At 38.6% G+C, this 20,457-nt stretch overlaps 1 protein-coding gene across 1 annotated transcript in view; it reads right to left on the bottom strand.

Annotated features, from left to right (window-relative positions):
* Nucleotides 1-2,675: 2,675 nt before the first annotated feature.
* pik3r5 (phosphoinositide-3-kinase, regulatory subunit 5) overlaps nt 2,676-20,457 on the bottom strand; it is a 47,713-nt gene continuing 29,931 nt past the window's right edge. The window contains exons 4-20 of the mRNA XM_062996548.1: nt 18,292-18,392; nt 17,727-17,795; nt 16,833-16,971; nt 15,905-15,974; nt 14,570-14,744; nt 14,243-14,411; nt 13,950-14,021; nt 11,541-12,335; nt 11,282-11,348; nt 10,645-10,759; nt 10,377-10,508; nt 9,608-9,701; nt 8,984-9,060; nt 8,343-8,436; nt 6,947-7,029; nt 5,070-5,185; nt 2,676-4,771 (exon numbers count right to left, since the gene is read on the bottom strand). Of these exons, the coding sequence (XP_062852618.1) occupies nt 4,633-4,771; nt 5,070-5,185; nt 6,947-7,029; nt 8,343-8,436; nt 8,984-9,060; nt 9,608-9,701; nt 10,377-10,508; nt 10,645-10,759; nt 11,282-11,348; nt 11,541-12,335; nt 13,950-14,021; nt 14,243-14,411; nt 14,570-14,744; nt 15,905-15,974; nt 16,833-16,971; nt 17,727-17,795; nt 18,292-18,392 (2,507 nt within the window). The 3' untranslated portion in view covers nt 2,676-4,632. The remainder of the gene's footprint in view (nt 4,772-5,069; nt 5,186-6,946; nt 7,030-8,342; nt 8,437-8,983; nt 9,061-9,607; nt 9,702-10,376; nt 10,509-10,644; nt 10,760-11,281; nt 11,349-11,540; nt 12,336-13,949; nt 14,022-14,242; nt 14,412-14,569; nt 14,745-15,904; nt 15,975-16,832; nt 16,972-17,726; nt 17,796-18,291; nt 18,393-20,457) is intronic.

The raw sequence follows: 20,457 nt of genomic DNA on the forward strand, positions 1-20,457 counted from the left end.
GCATTGTTATTTAAATAGCTAGATTAACCATGGTGCATTGAGACGTGTATTATTATTGCTTAGTTGTTTGAGAGGAGAAATGATGGTATCGGATTGGTATCGGCATCGACAGATACTCAATTTGCAGTATCGGTATCAGACATAAAAAAGTGGTATCGAGCCAGAACAACCTGTAACTATCATTTTGTGTTTTTTTTTTAGTTTATTTTATAACATGATTTAATTAAAATGCCAAAAAAAAAGCCAACTGTAAATCTTCTTAGTTTTTCCTTAATAATCCGGGCTTTGGGAAAGTATAAAATGTAAGGGTTCTGTTTTATAAGGATGAATTCATTTTTGTTTTACTAATAAAGGACAAACTGCTTTTTTTAAGCTTCATGCTGCATCACCAAAAATAAAACAAATACACATGCGAGTGAGATCTTTTACAGGGTTGTTTCTCCATTTGGAGAATTCTTTAGCAGCCATTTCAAAAAACAGGAAATACCAACCCTAACTTCGAGAAAGCAATAAAATACAGCAGGCAATAAACTTTATAAAACAAATATTTTTTTCCGAGTGCTGGATGTTCAGACTAAAGAGAGGAACTTTATTAGGCTAAACATTTCACTTATTTTTGTGATGGATGCAATGTGAGACATTGTATCTGAAATCTTCCTTGCTGCTGTGGTATAAATCTTGCAAGAGAAAAAGCTTTTCAAACAGCAATGCATTTGCAGCAAGTATGACTGTAATAAAGGACCATTACATTAAACCACAACCACACTGCTCACCCGGTGGGCTGTTTTTTTCCTTCATGCATTACTGTAAATGAGAACATGACCAGAAGTAAACAATGATATTATAACCTAATACAGTGGACCCTTGACACATGAATTTAATTGGTTCTGAAGAGCTGTTCTTAAATCAAAATGTTCATTAGTTAAACCTATTTTTTCCATAAGAAATAATGTAAATAGAATTAATCCGTGCCAGACCTCCCAAACCCCCCCTTACCTAACCTTTCTAATGTCTTAAATGGTCTTTTTTGTTTTAAATGCAAGTATATTTTCCCTTAATCTCAAATTGTAGAATAGATAATACTGTAATAAATAATAATAAACAACAATACACAGTAGTACTGTACATAAAAAAACACACATTTCAGTACAGTACGTACGAGATATACGAGATATACTTTATTTGTCATATTTACATATACAGGTGTACAGTGCAATGAAATTCTTTCTTCATGTATCCCAGCTTGTTTGGAAGCTGGGGTCAGAGCGCAGGGTCAGTCATCGTACGGCGCCCCTGGAGCAGACAGGGTTAAGGGCCTTGCTCAAGGACCAAACAGTGGCTGCATAGCAGAGCCTGAATTTGAACCGCCAATCTTCCGGTTAATAGCCCGAAGCTCTACCCATTAGGCTACCACTGTCCCAAACTAGGCTACCACTGGTACGTGTGCTGTACCATACACCATAATACAGTTACATAATACATGATCTAGTTATATTGGCTAATTGCATTTAACTTAAGCTCTGCATTTGCTGACAGAAATTAGAACAAACATTTGCAGCTCTGTGTGGTGGTACTACTATGGAATTTAGGGTTCACATGTTTGGTCTAACCCTAATGTACAAATCCAGTATAGATTGACATATCTTTCTTCTGCAGGATTTATGCTTTAGCTGCACACTTTTAAATTAGTTAGTTCATACAGTAAGCTAACAAATATTACAATTACATGTTAAAATTATGTGGAAAATAACTAGAGAATATAAAAATCAAATACACAATCTTTTTATTGCAAATATAGTTCAATTAATTTCAATACACTGAGAGCCAAAACATTATGACCACTGTATGGTGAATGTGAGGGTGAAGGATTTATTATATGGCTGATGGTAGTTCCACATAGTTCACATGTTTAATGCAGCAGAGGGACTTTGATAGGGACCAAATTGTTATTGCCAGTCTACTGGGTTCCGCCGACACATTGCTGTCCGGCCAAGACTCATTGATGGCAAAGGATATAAAGAATCATCTGATATAGACCAACAAAAGATCTAATGTGGTCCACTTGGCATGTTTTGGAAAAATGACAGAAGCTCACATGGTTGAGTATGTTTCCTCTTTTACTAAATACTAGCATGATTAGAACATTTGATATGATTAGAACATTTGGAGCTCATCGTAGCTGGATTTTGTGTGTTAAAATCTCGTCACGTTATTCAATAGTTCACTAAATTCTCTTCTTTTTCTCTGCAGTTTGTTTTCTAAACTTTCATTTTTGATGTTCTTACTGAGGGAAAAAGCTTCTGATGATGATGTGTGTGGGTAGGACAGTTTTCTACAAAGCAGACCAGAAGGCCGAGCATTGGCGCCATAGTGCATTGCCAAACTCTCTCTCTTTCTCTCTCTTTCTCTCTCTGTCTCTCTCTGTCTCTCTCTGTCTCTCTCTGTCTCTCTCTCTCTCTCTCTCTCTCACACACACACACACACACACACACAATGGCACAAATGCCAAAGATTATTCTAGAAACTGTTTAATGTTAGGTTTCTACTGCAGCTAAAAGTGGCTTTGACCAGATTTGTCTATTTCATGACAGTGTGAACATGAGTAAATCAAGCTCGCCAGAGTAGGATTAAAGCTGTTCTTGAAGTAAGAGTAAATCATTTAGACATGGAAACCATTAATAATAAAGTATTTTATTAGATATTTACACTCAATAACAAATATTATACATTAAAAATCACATAATTTAAAAATCAAACACTATTAAAGCACCACAGGAGTGAAAAAGTACCGTTATTGGAGAGGCTTTAAAACACAACTGCTAAATATTGTGCTTTCTTCATGACAGTTAATACATTTACATTTATGCCAGTTTTATTTATAAAAACCTCTCTAATACTCCAGCGCTTTAATATACTAAAATATATCGAAAATATATTTACATTTAAACAAAATACATACAAAGTGTTTTTAAAACCTGGGACGTTCAGTTAGCGCTGTTGCTAATCAGAAAGCACACACTGAGATTCTTCATCCTCAGTAAAGCTTTTTAAAAGATTTTTATATTAATAATGTGATAATATTATATTCATTATGTAAATCAGTGTTTTGCTACCACATGTAAACTCTACAAAAACAGTCCAACAATATTGAGTGATTTATTTCTAGTTTGGCCCTGAAGTAACACAAGTTCAAGTGATTTATTTTTAATATGGCGCCACCGCCATCTGCTGGTTAAGTAAGCAAATTACAAGCAGAAGTAAATTGTGCATGAAATTTGACACGCTTTCGGAAATTTGGGGGCCTTTCACAGTCCATGTGCAGAGGAGATGTTCCTAACCTGCATTACAAATGCTACAGAGCTGTGGGCCACTTCACACAGGCTGCAAGCTCTGTAGATTTGTGAGCTGGGATGTGACAGGACTGAAGCAGGTCTGGTTGGCAGTGAAAAAAAAAAAAAACCAACACAAAAAACTAATTGGTTGAGTCAGTAATACCAGCTTGTGTCCACTGCTGCTGATTAAAGGACTGAGATCCACTGGTTGTGAAACTGGTACTGGATTGTTTATGAATGTTGTGTTCCATGACCTACGTTTATCCTCAGTAGGTGTAAATTAAATATTCTACAATATTTTTGGTGCAAATGTCTGGGTGGACTCGGTCAAGGGTGATCCTGCCTTGTGTCCAGTGTTTTTCTGTGGAACCGAGCCTGCTGTGACCCTGACCAGGATAAAGCGCTTGATGTTAATGAAATGAAATTGGACTTAAGTGCATGGAAGTTGTAGCCTGAGGCTACAGGGCAGCCTGAGGGCAGTTGTAGCCTAGTGGGTAAGGTATTGGACTAGTAATTGAAAGGTCGCTGGTTCAAGCCCCACCACTGCCAGGTTGCTACTGTTGGGCCCTTGAGCAAGGTCCTTAACCCTCAATTGCTTAGACAATATGCTGTCACAGTACTGTTAGTCGCTTTGGATAAAAGCGTCTGCTAAATGCCAAAAATGTAACTGGAAGGATCTGAAGCTTCGTACTCATTTCATTTGTTTATTTTATTTAGGGATTTCTTGTCTGGATTTGAAATGTTCAGACTTTTGGGATTAAGAGTTTACAGCTGAGGTTTTCTGGTTTTATTGATCACGGATGGAATTAGGAGGATTAGGACTAGGTTTTTAAGTTATGCTGTCTTTATGGTGTAGGTGTAGTTGATGTGTTTCGGATTTTAATGTACTTAATGGTTTAAATGTTCATGATTTGGGGATTTGCTGTTTTGAGGTTTAAAGTTTGTCATTTGGTAATTTATGGATTAAATGTTTGGAATTGAATGATTTGAGGCTTTATGTCAGAACATCCTACAATCTCAGCTGTTGCCTTTAGGAGCGTCATGGTTAGGGTTTAGCAGTTCATCACTGGATGTGTAGATTCAGTGTTAGAGCAGTGCAGATTTTGGGAGTTAGGGTTTGTAAGGACTGAAAGTATGAGAACCGGCATTGTGCAATTTTGGGAATCAGGTTTAGGGTCCAGGTTGGGGTTAGGGCTGTACAGTTTTGGGATTCAAGGTTGGGATTTAGAGAAATTAAGGGTTCAGGACCAGTGTTGTGCAATTTTTGGATCCGGGTTATGGTTGTGTGCAGTTTTGGGATTTAGGGTTGGGGTCCACTAAAGGTGGAAATGGGTAAGCAGAGTAAAGAACAGGAGGCTTGTTCAATCTGACTGTACATTGTTCTCATCTTCAACCAGTCAGAGGATCCGTCTGTCTTATAACACACAGACACCTCACACCTGTAAACACACACACACACACACACACACACACACACACACACACACACACACACACACACACACACACACACCTGATTTAGCATCTAATACTCATACAAATCCTATAAAGTAGGATATTAAAGCTTAAAATTATCCTCTTCTTTGAATTGTTCTTGTTAGGAATCGCCACAATGGATCATCCTTCTCTTCTCAAACTGTTCTGAGTATCCTCCTCTCTCACACGAACCACATGCATGTCCTCCCTCACCACATAAAGCTTTAAATAAAGAACATTAAAATAAAATAGATTTTTTACCGAGTTACACTCTGCAGAATCTTCTTCTCATCCTGATCCAAACACACTGCAAATGTGGTGTTATCAGCACCGCTCACTCGAACCTTATCCACCTTCACCTGAGTGGTGCTCAGTTGCTGAAACACACACACACACACAAGTACATTAATTTTATAATATTATATTATACGAAACTATATGAAATGACTATGCAAAAAATTTAACAACACTAGTCAAATTTTCGAAATGAAAACAAAGACCAAATGCAATTCTTTTTGTTGTTTTTTCATTCACAATTTCAACATATTTTCTTTATTAACCTTATCAAGAAAAAATTTAAAAAGGGTGTGTGTCACAAGTCACTCATTCACATCCATGAGCAGTAAGTTAGAGCTTCAAATATACCTTCAGCACATTTGCAAAGGGTGAGAGAAAAATGAAGTACATAGAGAAATCTCATGTGGACACAGGTGCATCCTTATTAAATTTACATTCGATTACAGTCTAACATTACATTGCTTCTTTTCTTTCATTTATTTTATTTCATTGTTGTTCTTGTAGCAGCACTGATTTCCCTTAAGTACTCAGGTTTACTTCCACCTTAAAAAAACAGGCAGATATGATTTGGGTGTCGACATGCCATCAAAAAAAGAATAAATAAATAAATAAATAAAATTAATGATAATAATAAACATTATGATAATAAAATAATGATAATAATACAAATAATTATAACAACAACAATACTATTGATGATAATGATGTAATAATAATAATAATAATAATAATATTGATACTACTACTTTTACTACTATTACTACTACTACTAATAAAGTAATAATAATAATAAAATTTTGATAATGATAATAGTTATTATAGTGATTATTGATAATATTGATAATGATAGTTACTATATTTATAATTATAATAATAATAATAAGAAGAAGAAGAAGAAGAAAAACAATAATAATATTAATAATGACCGTGGCAGTAATATTAATTGAAATAATAAAAAGAAGAAGAATGAGGAGAATACAAATTGTAATAGAAAAGTCAAGTTTCCTGCCCTGTCTACACTTTACTGTCAGGTAAAGTGGGTCGAAGATCTTATCAGATTGTTACAGAAGCTTGTTGATAGTTATCAGCAGTGACTGTTTGAGATTAAAAGAGCTGAGGGACATGAATTACTAACAGATGTGCTGTCTGTAAAATTCTGACCAGCAGATTTATTCAAATTAAAAGAAAATCCACAAAAAAAATGTTTTAATTGAGAAAGTGAATGAAAAGTGTGTTTCAGTAGCAGGTATCAGTAATGTAACTGTAATGAGTTGTTACCTGACACCTCTGTTTATATAATTAGAATTCTTATACATTAAGTTTATATGTAAATATTTATACTTTTATTCTATTATTTTTCACTGTAACATAGTGTAACACACCTGGGGATGCAAAAACAGTAAGAAAATTATAAAATGAAATGAAATGTTTTTTATTTTTCTAAATAGCAAAGCTGCAGACTCAAACTGAAAGTACTTGATGAGTTTTGTGGTTCACTGACACCAAAAACAAAAACACCAAAAAGTGAAAACGGGAGATGAAAACAGGATTACGGGTTTGCTGTTGGTGTGCAGCGTGTGTTGACAGCGTGACAAGCGGCGCTAAACTAACCACTGTTTGTGTTTGGTGGCGTTTTGGTTGTTTTGCACTGATAAACCACATTTCCTTCCTGCACACAACTGTAAATCTACAGATTATTATTTCATATAAACTGGTTATGAGAAATGTTCTTAGCTTTCAGTCACTCATCACAGCAATCTAGGAACTTTTACAATAAAGTTTAAGCTACTACTCACTTTAACGTTATGGTAGAGGACTTTATTATTATTGTTATTATTTACCTGGTTGTAGTTTCTTTTAGATTTGGAGTTTTGTCTCTTCAAAACCTCTGTCACTGTCATCTGTAGACACTCCATTTTAGGATCTAAACACACACAAGCATTTTTATTTCACAGCTGATCTGATTTAACTTGAGCTTTTAAAAATATATAAATACAGTATATACAGTAGTAAAGCTCCTGTCATGAAAATTATCTACAGCGGTTAGAAAAGGTAATCGCTCCCTTCCTGATTGGTAAATATTTGTCATAAATAAAATGTGATATTACACAAAGAAGACTCAGGTAAAAACTATTTGTAAAACATCATTTATTTAAGTTATTTAACACCCAAATCACTGCTGTAAAAAATTGTTGCTCCATAATTGGTTGTTATTGGAGCTGGACTGCAAATAAACACTTTAATTTTATTTTCCATAAAAAACTATTTAAATATAAAGAAAGGAAATAATGTACAATCTGTAATTCTTTTTTTTATATAGAAATTGTTCTGGACATGTTTTCTGTCCTTTTAGCCATAGTAGAAAGTGCTACCACATACCTTATCCTAAACCCAGTATTCTGGGTTATTATTAATTATAAATATGGTTTGTTCATGTATTTAGTACTCTTTTGTACTCTTATTATTATTGAATGACAATCATCCAGAATAATAAATTAAAAATCAAAATCTGAACTCTGTTATTCACAAAAGTATTCACACCCCATTTTCCCAAATTCTGAAGCCCCTTTGGCAGCAATAAAAGCTGCATGTCTTCTTGGGTGCATCTCCACACGGCAATTTATCCCATTCTTCATAGTAGCTCCTAAACTCCTGTTGACAGTCGTCTGTTAACTGCCACCCTCAGTTCTCTTTACAGATATACAATAGGGTTAAGTCTGGGTTTTGGCTGGACCACTCAAGAACATTCAGAGACTTGCCCTAAAGTCACTCCAGTTGGTTGTATGCTTCAGGTCCCTGTAGTCTTGAAACTATCAAAACTGTTAGTCCTGTCCGAGTTTTTCTTCAAGAATGCTTTTGTATCATTTTTAATTCATCTGTCCTTCAATTCCTATCAGTCTCCCTGTCCCTGCTGCTAAGAAGCACTCCCACAGCATAATGCTGTCACCTCCGTGTTTCACTGTAGTGATGGTAATACCCAGGTGAATTGCAGTGTCTGTTTTTCACCAGCATAGTGATACCAAAAGAATTCAGTTTGAAGTGTTTTACATGTCCTTTATCATACTCCAAGTGGGCTATCATATGCTTTTTACTCAGCACAAAATAAAGTGTGCAAAAAGTCAAAATGTCTGAATACTTTCCAAATATAAACCTGCCTCAGAACTCAGAGTGCTTGATCCTGGTCAGGGTTGTGGTGGGTTAAAGGTTTAAGAAATGTCTAAATAATGTAGGACTCACCAAGCTCTTCGAGGTTCCTGCACATCTTAGTCAGATTTATCGAGGTACACACTTTCTCAACCTTCGACTTCTGACTCCGCCCACTAATATACACCTGTACAGAAAAAAAGAGAGCCTGAGCAATAATATTGTGTAATATTGTGAATATAGAAGAAAATAGAATATTTCCAATAGAAATGTGGTGTTACTGTGAGGAGTGTGCTCATGTGAACTGGATTCTCCCAGGCTTAACGCAGCTACCCACTGAGATCTTTTTTTATTGGCAGGTTTAATTGCAGCATCACATTTCACCTTCTCAGACTTTTTATTTACTCGTGCAATATTTCCTGTTCTACTGGCTGCCACACAACTCAAAGCATAACTGATCCACACCCATGCTTTATAGTTGGCAAAGTGTTTTAACATGATGTTCTTTTTCACCAAATCTACCTCTTTTGGTAAAAACTAACCCCTGCATGCCAGGAACACCCTGCAAGACCTGTCGTTTAGGAGATGCTCTGACCCAGTCATCTAGGCATCACAATTCAAAGTCGCTTGGATCCTTACATTTTAAAAAATTTTCTGATTTAAGTCTAAAATATTTAACTTATTTAAATGGTTTTAGGAATTTAATTATTATAAGTTTATTTAACAAAATGTACCCGGTTATAGACTAGCTCCAGGGAGAGTGGCACCGCCTCCCGATTGCCATCAATACCAAACCGCTTACTTGCTGCTCCTGTACACACACGCACACACACACACACACACACACACACACACACACACACACATAAACACACACACACACACACACACACACAGAAGTTAAGATGCATTTTTGCCACCCACACATTGATGAGTTTGGCGCCACCCAGCGTTGCATGCGGAGAGACACACCCTAAGGGCACTATTCCTCATCTCTGTGCAGGCGCCTCTAATCAGCCGACAGAGGTCGTAATCTCATTTTTTGTCCCACCCCCCAACTGAGCAACCGGCCAATCGTTGCTCATACAGCCACTCAGCCTCGAAACGGTGAGGCAGAGCAGGATTCGATACGATGTACTCAGAATCCTGCTCTGGTTGCAGTGTGTCTTTTTACCGCTGTGCCACCTGAGCGGCACACTATTTGTTTTTAAAATGGGATGTCCAATAAGTTCATGGAGCTCAGTGTATGGAGTGTATTTCTGTACACGATAAGGCTTTGTGTTAGAACCCAACAACTACATTGAGAGATAAAGGGGGAAAAATCAAAAAAATATTTCAATCTGTAGGATGGCACTTACCCATGGCCATGATGGCTCTTGTACCAGCTGTGTGCCCAAGTTCCAGTGAGTGAATAAATACTTCAGTCCTCGTTTCTCCTCCAGCCAGCGTCAACTACACACAGACACACACAGTCAATTATTTAAAACAGAAATGTAACAGAGAAGTTTATAGCAACCCATTACAATATTACACCCCTGAGTATTAAACACATCCCTGAATTTTTTTATTCTTTTTTTGCAATTTCCCTCTTCTTCCCAATCTTGTCGTGTCCAATTCCCCAACTGAATTTAAACTGCCGTGTGTACTTAAATGTGTGTTGCTTAAATTCGAGTTGAGTGTTGCTCTACTACATAACCAATAAATGACTACAAGTCTGCAGAATTTGGCATAACACTTGTGTGGTTCTAAACACACGCCAAACGGGTGCATATGTACAAATTCTGCTAAGTCAGATTTTAGTACAACATCTTTTTTTCCTCTCGATGGTGCTGATAGGGGTTGTGCACACATGCACCCTTAAATTAAAGGTCAACAATTAGCGACTGGAAATGAATGATGCATGGATAGTAATCACTACATCATAAATCACTGATTTTATTGTGATCACCTCATTCATAATCACATAATACATCTGTACCAATAAAAATGCAGCTCAGATGCAAATCAGCAAGAATGTCACTACATATTGTAATAGAACTGTAAATAATTATGTTTTATTTAATGCTTGCACTACATTTGGGTGGTGGAAATGTGTGTGTGTGTGTATGTATGTATGTCTGTGTGTACCTCAGCCTGGTAAAGCTGTATCAGAATGGGTCGAGAAGCATTTCTGCAGTAATACAGCAGCAGGTCGGCCATGATGGGTAACTTTCCTTCTACTTGATTGTCCACTACATCTAAATCGGATCTGGATGTTGTCTGTTGGGTGAAAACACACACACACACACAAAGTTGTTTCCTGACTGTTTCTCACTTTTGAGAGAATTACTGGCAGAACCATCAGTGTGTTTGTGTGTATGTGTGTATGTGTGTGTGAGTGTGTGTTTATTCTTACTTCACACAACCCATGTAGTGGCAGGTCCAGTAGGCACTTTATGTTTCGTTCGTACCAGGGGTCCAACATGCCTAGCAGGTGAGCAATATCATGTGTACTGTACTCAAACACATCACTGCTCACTTCCTACACAACGTAAATAAACATGTACACAATTACAGGAAGCTTTGACCAAATAAGGCTACAACAAAAGAAGGAACTGGCTCAATCAACCAATCAAAACTGAAAAATATAACCACATAATACACAGGTTGGTTTGAAAATATGTAGACTGTAGATATGCTAAATAACAGGTAAATCGGTAGGTAAATTGAATGATGTGCTCTATATGGCCAAAAGTATTTGGACATCTGACCGTGAAGTTGCTGGACATCCAATTTTAAAACCAAATAGTACATTGACCTCTATGTGATCGTTTTTGGCTATAGCAACAGCCACTCTTCTGAAACAGCTTTAAAATATGTCTGTGGGTATTTGTGCCAGCCAAAAGAGCATTTGTATGGCTGCACACTGATGTTGGTCAAGAAAGCCCCAAATAATGTTCCAGTTTATTCCAAAGCTGTTCAGAAAAGCTGAGGTCAGAGCTCTGTGCAGGTCAATGGAGTTTCTTTAAACCGAGATTTTCTTCATGTCCAGCACAGTCATGCGGGAACAGGAAATGGCCTGCCCTAAACTGTTGCTGCAAAGTTGTAAGCATATATTTCCTTTATTTAATTGATGTATTACACCTGTTACCAACTGTTGTGGCTAAAAAAATTAAAAAAACATTAATGCAGCGATTAGAAGGAGTGTCCCAGTACTTTTGTCCATATAGAATAGGTGTGTAGGTATGTTAGTAGGTGGGTGGGTAGTAGATGAAATGAGTTTTGCTCTCACATGTGTATTTTTTACTGGACTAGCAGAGAACGGACTCGCTCCTCCATTTCCGGTCTGATCTCTTTTGATGGCAACAAAGAAGAATTTGATCTCACAATGTCTAGTTAATCGTGGTAAGATCTTTTCTTTAATTCTCAGGCTGTTGTACGCCCGTGCCAGCTTTCCTGCCATGTAATCCGCACCAAACACCATCACCCTGATGAGAACGGTGTCCTCCTGCTCCTCGTTACTGCTCAGTATCGGCCGCTTCCTGAAACGTACCAGCTGTGTTTGACCACTATCATTCGGTATTAACCCCCCTAGTGCCAGCGTTTGCTGAGGCACTGAATTGGATCGTTTGGAGCGAACTTTGGGTAAAAGGTCCTTTTTATCTTTACAGTCCGTGTTTCCTAAGCTCTTGGCACGACACAGAGAGTTTCCACGTGGTTTAAACAGACGTGAAAGACGCTTAGACAGTCCAGCACTTTTGTTTTTGCCCATTGGCATCAGAGTGTTACAGTCTTCCTCCACATCTTCGCAGAAGTCACTGTCTGTTCCCGATGCCTGAGAAGACGACGACAGGGTGGACAACGGAGAGACATCAGACGATGAGGACAACATAGAGTCCTTGGATGCGGTGGACAAAGAGGACGTGGTGGAGAACATGGATGCCCGAGGGTCCAAACAGTCCATCTCATCCCGTTCCTCTGCCTCGTCTTCTTCTTCCACTTCTAACTCATCAGCTTCCTCTTCGTCTACTTCCTCCACCTCGGTTTGTTCTTCAGACAGGAGGGAGCAGATTTCAGGATCTGTTTCTAAAAATTCTTTCAAGACGTCTGTGGAGGAAAATGAGAAGGAAACTTTGTGAGACAAGATAAGACAATAAAAAATGAGCCCAACATTGAGGACCACAGATCACCATGTAGCAAATACAAATACTGTCCAAATTATCTGATTTTACTGAAGAATCTTCCTCAGCTTTCCAGTGGCAGGTCCTTTTACAGACCAATGTTCTTGTGAACAGGTTCCAACTGCACTCATCTAAACACATCAGCTCACAAACACTCAAAATTGTTTGATGTTTACATGATCATTAGGGGAGACAGAAATGTCCCTTCACCTTGGCCATGGATGGTTGCAGAGTTCCCGCTTAAAGTCACTTTATTTGGAGAATAGGCTGGAGATGCCAACAAGCTAAATAAACTGGTGGGGAAAGCCAGTTCTGTTGTGGGTCTACAGCTGAACAGTCTGGAGGTAGTATGTGAGAGGAGAACGATGGACAAAATCAGGGCCATCCTGGATAATCCTTCTCACCCTCTCAATGAGGAACTATGGCAGCTGGGCAGTTCTTTCAGTCATAGACTAATTCCACCGAAGAGCAAGACAGAGCGCTTCAGACGTTCTTTTGTGCCAACTGCCATCAGACTGTAGAACAATAGCAGAATACACAGGCTGTCCTCACACAGACGAGGCCCCCGCCCACCCTTTTTTCCAGCACTCGACTCTACATTTCATTACACACACATACAGTATGTATATATTTACATATAGAATATATAGTGTTTTTTTATATAGTTGTTATTACCATACTGATGTATAATAGTAATTGCATCTCATAGCTAATATTTGTTACAATTTTCTTATTTTTATTTTATTCTACTCTATTTCATTTAGTCTATTTACTGTACTTACACTGTACTGGAGCTGCTGTAACACTCAAAATTCCCCCATGAGGATCAATAAAGGAATCTTATCTTATTGTATCATTAAAAAGCCATTATCAAAGTCTTACAGTTGTGTTGCAGGAAGTGGACAGGAGTCTGACTGGGACTGTGTGTTGTGACACATCCATCTCATGACCAGGTTTAAAATCATCAGCAGTTTGTTCCAGTCTTTTCTGTTGTTCTTTTGACATCAATGAGTTTCGGCCCTCCAACGATCTGACGGCGGTTGGTGGCTTGTCTCTCCTCTGACTGCTGTCAGTGGGTACTCACCTCGGCTGCCTATGTTTATTTGTTTATTAGGATTTTAATGTCATGTTTTAGTGTTTCCAATTCACCTCACTTGCATGTCTTTGGATTGTGGAAGGAAACCGGAGCTCCCGGAGGAAACCCACGCAGACATGGGGAGAACATGCAAATTCCACACAGAAAGGACCCGGACCGCCCCACTTGGGGATCGAACCCAGGTGCTGGGTGCTAGTCACTGTGCCGCCCGGCTGCCTATGTAAGCAATTGCTGTTTTGGAGATACTTCAACCGAGTCGTCTGATTATAACAATCTGGTCCTTATCAAAGTTCTTGATCCTTTATGCTGATCAGATCTGCTGCATTCAACACAGGAACTACCAATCTAATAGATCCCTCACCCTCACACACGCCATTGCTACAGAGTAGATGTTACCATGCATGTTTTGATGAGAAACAATGATGTATGATATCAGATACTGACCAAAATTATCAGTGTCCCAGTGGATGGTGTAACACTTTGCTGTAGGTAGCTTCAGGATCTGTAGCATCCCGTCTGTAACACACACACACACACACACACACACACACACACACACACACACAATTTGTTTATTGTGGATGGTGTGTTAACTTATTTTCACCTAGAAAATAAACAAGACTTGGGATTTGACCAGGGGTGTGCAAACTTTTCCATATGACTGTGTATGTTAAGGGAAGTGTGAGCATGGCTAAGCATGTATATTTAAACATGGAAAAAAAATTCTGAATTTGTACCTTCAGACTTTGCTCTGATGCATTCTGGGATATTGAGTTTTTGCCACAGTTCCTCCAGGCCCTTCTCCACATGAGCTCTAGCTGAGTTAGTGTCTGACATAGACGCCGCCGTCTCCATCAGCTCTGATACGTTCAAGAGTGTTTGAGATAATTCATTCTCATTTAGAGACTAAACACACACACACACACACACACACAAACAAACACACAAACAAACACAAACAAACACAATTAGGAAACTGGTAATAGTGGTAATGAGGAAAAGAGAAAAAGGAATGAAGACACATGCTGTTACAACTTATTTGATATTAGTGTGTTTGTGGGTACCTGCAGTGCCAGGCTTATAGCTTGTAGCGGGTACTTGGTGCCCATAGTGGCCTGAAAGGCGTGTTTAATCAGATTAACACTGATGTCTCTATTCGACATGCTGGTGTTGCTGAGCTGCTCCACTACAGAGAGAAACGCTGAAGGAACATCAGCCGGGTTTAACATAAACACCGTACTGCACACACACACACACACACACACACACACACACACACACACACACACACACACACACACACACACACACACACACACACAGTTAGACTCTAGTGGTTACAAGTTTTTGCTTTTACTTTATTCTTATATTAAAACTTAATTTAAAATTAGTCTACTATGGCTAACACTGTGTGACCAAATGTTTGTGGATGACTGACCATAAGCTTCTTGACCATCCCATTCCAAAACCATGGGCATTGTTTGCCCCTATAACAGGCTCCACTCATCTAGGAAGAGCTAAAATCGAGCATGACTACTGCCCCGTTTATTATATATACTGTATATAAAACATCTTATTAAATTAAAACCATTTTTTTTGGGTAAAGTAAACTAGCAGGTTAATTGTACAAAATTATCATGTGGAACGTGTGGTTCCTCAACTTTACCTGTAGATGTCACCATCCACATGGATTATTGGTCTGGCCAGTAAAGCATGAAGCTATTCCTTTTTATTACCAAATATGCTATTCCCTCCAGTTTGGACATACTCAACTCTCCTGTTAACTTTGGCAACAGAGAACTGGTTGAGAAGATACGCTGGCTGGCATAAACACATCTTCACACCGACCAGCATCGGATTCACACAGAGAGCCTCTGAATGTTAGAGGAACACACTGCTCTCCTCATAGTCTTTCATCGCTTGTGTCAGTGTCTCGACTGGACAGTAGGAGACGCTGTGGAAGCAGCAATCTGGTATAATCCATTCAGCCTTCCCTCTCTCACACACAGACAAGTGTGACTGTCAAGTGCCTGGCCAGCACTACCAGTTCCAGAACCTGATAATTAAGTCAGCTCGGGCAGGTTAGCACTTTTAACTGCTGCACCACCCGAGCACCCTGGGTGCTTTTTACTACTATACGATATAAAAACTGACAACCTCTGCTCAATATCATGAATATTGTGTAAGAATTTGGACACAAATCATTTCATCCAATAGAAATCTACTACGAATTTGGAAATCACTGCACATGAGTGTAACACCTCAAATGCGTCAAATCTTGAAATTGCGGAACATTTTGGTCACGAAAGAACAACATTCATCAATTAAACAATAAAGGTTTTGTGAGTGTGGTGTAAAAAGTGAGACAGGAAGGAAGGATTTCCTGCTGAAACACTCACATGGTTTTGCCACGCTGACTCTCAGCGGTGAGGCCTTGTTCCTCTTTCACCAGCCGGTGGTACGAAATCCCTACAAGACATAGGTGGTATCATGCACAGTCACCTTTCACCAGAATAACATCTGTTTCATAGTGTTCACAAATCTACCAGTATGAACAACATGTTCTAAATGTTCGATCACATCACACCTTCTATTTGTTTCTTTGATTTGACATCATGTTGTGCTGAGATTAAAAGTTTAAATGCACCTGTTAGTCACATGGATACTACATGGCCAAAAATATGTGGACACATGACAGAGGCTTCTTTAAACTGTTGCTGGTGAGTTGGAATCATATAATTACATTTATATAATTGATTTTTACACCTGTTAGCAATTGGCTAAAACACATGAATTTAGTTCAGAATGGGGGCATCCCAATACTGTTGTCCATATAGTGTATGTCATGGTAGTCTTGGGGTTTTAATGATTTCTGCAACAGTTTCTTTTCCGTGACTTCTTTGTAAAAAGGAACAGTGCTTTCTTTACAAGGTTTGAAAGAAAGCTCTGGTTTCTGGCATTTTCTTTTTTGTTTTCCTTAAAAATGATCAATAATAATTACAATGACATTATTATAAACAGATATAGTTGTACACTCTACAGCCAAAAGTATGAGGACATCTTATTAAAACCATGGGCATTATAATGGAAAAACCACTCCACCTTCTTTTTAATACTATAATATCCTCCAATCTTTTGAAAAACATTTTCACAAGATTTTGGAGTGTGTCTGTGGACATTTGTGCCCATTCAATCAAAACAGCATTTGTGAAGTTAGGCCCTGCTGATGAACAAGAGGGTTTGGCTTACAATCAAAGTTTTAATTAATTTCAAAAGTGTTAATTGTGTGTGTGTAGGTGTGTGTGTGTGTAGGTGTGTGTGTGTTACCTGGTGCTTTTAGTTCCTGCTGTATGGTAGTTAGAACATGGTGACACACAGTACTGTACGGTTCAGGCCACGTCAGGAAACTGTGGAACACTTCTCGAGCTTCCATCAGGAGACCACTTTCTACTGGACAATATGGAGCCTGGGGTGAAGCATAACAATAATACAGCACCGTTACTGGACAGAACAGTGTTTAGGATGGGAGACTACTTACAGTTTATAGAAAACTCTTCCAAAAAAAAACCCAAGTTATTTAGCAAAACCCCTTATTGATGAGAAAGGTCAGAGATGAATGTAAACCTCATGAAGCCCTCATCTGATTGGCTAAACAATTTGTAGGCTACTCATTCTCTCTAGTTCAAGTTGTTTTAAACTTGAGAATAACTCAGAAGGTTTTAAAGTTTTAGGACAGTGATCCTTTTGTAGGGGGTAAAATTTTTGTCCCTTTTCATCCCTATGCCACACCCTCACCACACCCTGTGCTCGTTCTTTTAAAACAAAGTGTGGTACATATGTTTTTGTCCTTTACATTTCTTTCCAGAAAGTACTGTGAAATGTTGTGCAGGCTATGCAGACTCAGATCTTTACTGTAACTTGTAACTTGTGGTTTCTAACACAACTTTTACAAAAAACAGCCTCTAATGATGAAAGCTCTGATGGATCAGACCTACCAATCAAGAATGATGTGGTCGACTGTCTATGTGGCATCTATGCTACTCTTAAAACTGATAGCAACACTAGCAGCTAGAATTAGCATGTGTCAACGACAATAAATAAATAGAGACAGATAAGAAATTCATGTATTTTGTGGTGTATGTAAACTTTTGACTACAACTGGACCTGAATAGAAATGAAAGTTTGCTAGATTTATGAACAGTACAGGTGTGTGATCATTACCTGTAATAGTGTCGACCTGAACATGTTGGTGAGAGGAGCCAACAATTCATATTCACACTCCTCCTGCACCTACACACACACACATACACACATACACACACACACACACACACACACACACAATCAACAACCTCATTAACTCCATCACTGCTTCAATCAAAGAAAAACATTCTCATTAGGCTTTATCTTTCCCTGTTTTGGATATACTTGATTCCCATGTGAACTGTAGTGGCCTCAGCTAGATGAACTACACCCTCACTGGCCATAGAGTACCATAGGTCAGTACATGCATGCTCAAACTTATCTAAAGCTGTTGGCTGCAACTTTAGCCAAAAGAAGATTCTTACAGTCTGAGTACAGAGGAGCACGATAGTCTTTCAGTTTTCCTCTCCACACATACAAGCACCTCCACCAGACAGTAGACGTCACTGCTGCAGCAGCAATGAGCTGATTCTCCATTTAGATTCTCATTGTGTGTGGGTATAATATGTTTGTATGTTTGTACGTATGTGCAATATGTGTGTGTGTGTGTGTGTGTGTGTGTGTGTATGTGTGTTTGCTTTACCTGTCTTGCTCTTTTGAGAATCTGCTGCAGGAGGATGAGGAGGTTCTCCGGATCTCTTCTTAAGAGTTCATCCAAACTCCAGCGGTTCATACACCGTCCAGCTACACACACACACACACACACACACACGAGGGGGCAAGGAGGAAAAGAAAGAAAACCTTTATTGTCATACATATACACACACTTTTATTGATATGATGGACAAGCAGGAATTGTGGAGTCCATACAGTTTCAGGGTCCTAGAAATCTGGATTAAAAAAAACTGCACTCAGTAGGTGTGCAGAGTTTGGTATGTTGTCTCCTGTCTATGTGGATAAACTCCAGTTTTCACACACCCATAAAATGCATTGTTTGAATGGCTGCTTCAAACCCTAGGTATGAATGAACATTTAATCTGTGATTCTGCCTTAAATCCAATGTTTTTGGATAGCACCCGACCCACTACAACCAGAATAAAGCGGCTAAATTCAATGAATCAATAAATAAAAGTTAAAATACGTCTGGTTGTTGTTGGTTGTTTGGTAGTTGTTAGTGAGTTTGGGTAATTGTTAGTAATTGTTGGTACTTGTGATTCTGATAGTTATTTCTAGTTTGGTGGTGATTGTTAATAGTTTGGAAGTTGTTGGTAGTTTGGGAGTGTTAAGTAATTGTTGATGACTTGGTAGTTGTAGATACTTGTGGTTCTGGTAGTTGTCTAGTTTGGTGGTTATTGCTAATTTGGTATTTGTTAGTAATTGTTAGTTGTTGTTAATAGTTAGGTAGTTGTTAGTAATTGTTGGTAGTTGTTGGCGAGTTTGGTAGCTGTTGCTAGTTCGTTATTTGTTAGTAATTTTCAGTTGTTGTTGGTGGTGAGTTTGGTAAGGGCGTGCATGTGTACTCGCTACCCTTGCACCCATTAAATAACAGAGCCTCAACTTCCTCCCCAAACCAAGTGTTAAATTAAACACTTCCTTCTTCATGTTTTCTTAGAACAAGAACATTTTAATCACACACACACACACACACACACACACACACACACACGGTTCAATCACACAGTACAACACTGAGCACGAGGCAGAAACTTGTAAACTGAGTTCGAGGTGTGAAGAGAAAACACCACTCATGATGAGCTGAACATTTCAGTGCAAATTAGCTTCAGCAGCTGTTTAGTTTCAGGTGAGAATATTTAAGCAGTTTAGGTTTGTAAAGTGTTTTTTTCTCATTGTATGAGACATCCCCTCATCCATTTGATCAGCTCCACTTACCATATAGAAGCATTTTGTAGAACTACAATTACTGACTGTAGTCCATCTGTTTCTCTACATACTTTTTAGCCTGCTTTCACCCTGTTTTTCAATGGTCAGGACCTCCACAGGACCACTACAGAGCAGGTATTATTTACAGTGCCTTGCAAAAGTATTCAGCCCCCTTGAACTTTTCAACCTTTTGCCACATTTCAGGCTTCAAACATAACGATATGAAATTGTAATTTTTTGTGAAGAATCAACAACAAGTGGGACACAATTGTGAAGTGGAACGAAATTTATTGGATATTTTAAACTTTTTTTAGAAATAAAAAACTAAAAAGTGGGGCGTGCAATATTATTCAGCCCCTTTACTTTCAGTGCAGCAAACTCACTCCAGAAGTTCAGTGAGGATCTCTGAATGATCCAATGTTGACCTAAATGACTGATGGTGATAAATAGAATCCACCTGTGTAATCAAGTCTCCGTATAAATGCACCTGCTCTGTGACAGTCTCAGAGTTCTGTTTAAAGCGCAGAGAGCATCATGAAGACCAAGGAACACACCAGGCAGGTCCGAGATACTGTTGTGGAGAAGTTTAAAGCCGGATTTGGATACAAAAAGATTTCCCAAGCTTTAAACATCTCAAGGAGCACTGTGCAAGCGATCATATTGAAATGGAAGGCGTATCAGACCACTGCAAATCTACCAAGACCCGGCCGTCCCTCTAAACTTTCAGCTCAAACAAGGAGAAGACTGATCAGAGATGCAGCCAAGAGGCCCATGATCACTCTGAATGAACTGCAGAGATCTACAGCTGAGGTGGGAGACTCTGTCCATAGGACAACAATCAGTCGTACACTGCACAAATCTGGCCTTTATGGAAGAGTGGCAAGAAGAAAGCCATTTCTCAAAGATATCTATAAAAAGTCACCTGGGA

Source organism: Trichomycterus rosablanca, chromosome 6, assembly GCF_030014385.1.
Source record: "Trichomycterus rosablanca isolate fTriRos1 chromosome 6, fTriRos1.hap1, whole genome shotgun sequence".
Lineage (NCBI taxonomy): Eukaryota > Metazoa > Chordata > Actinopteri > Siluriformes > Trichomycteridae > Trichomycterus > Trichomycterus rosablanca.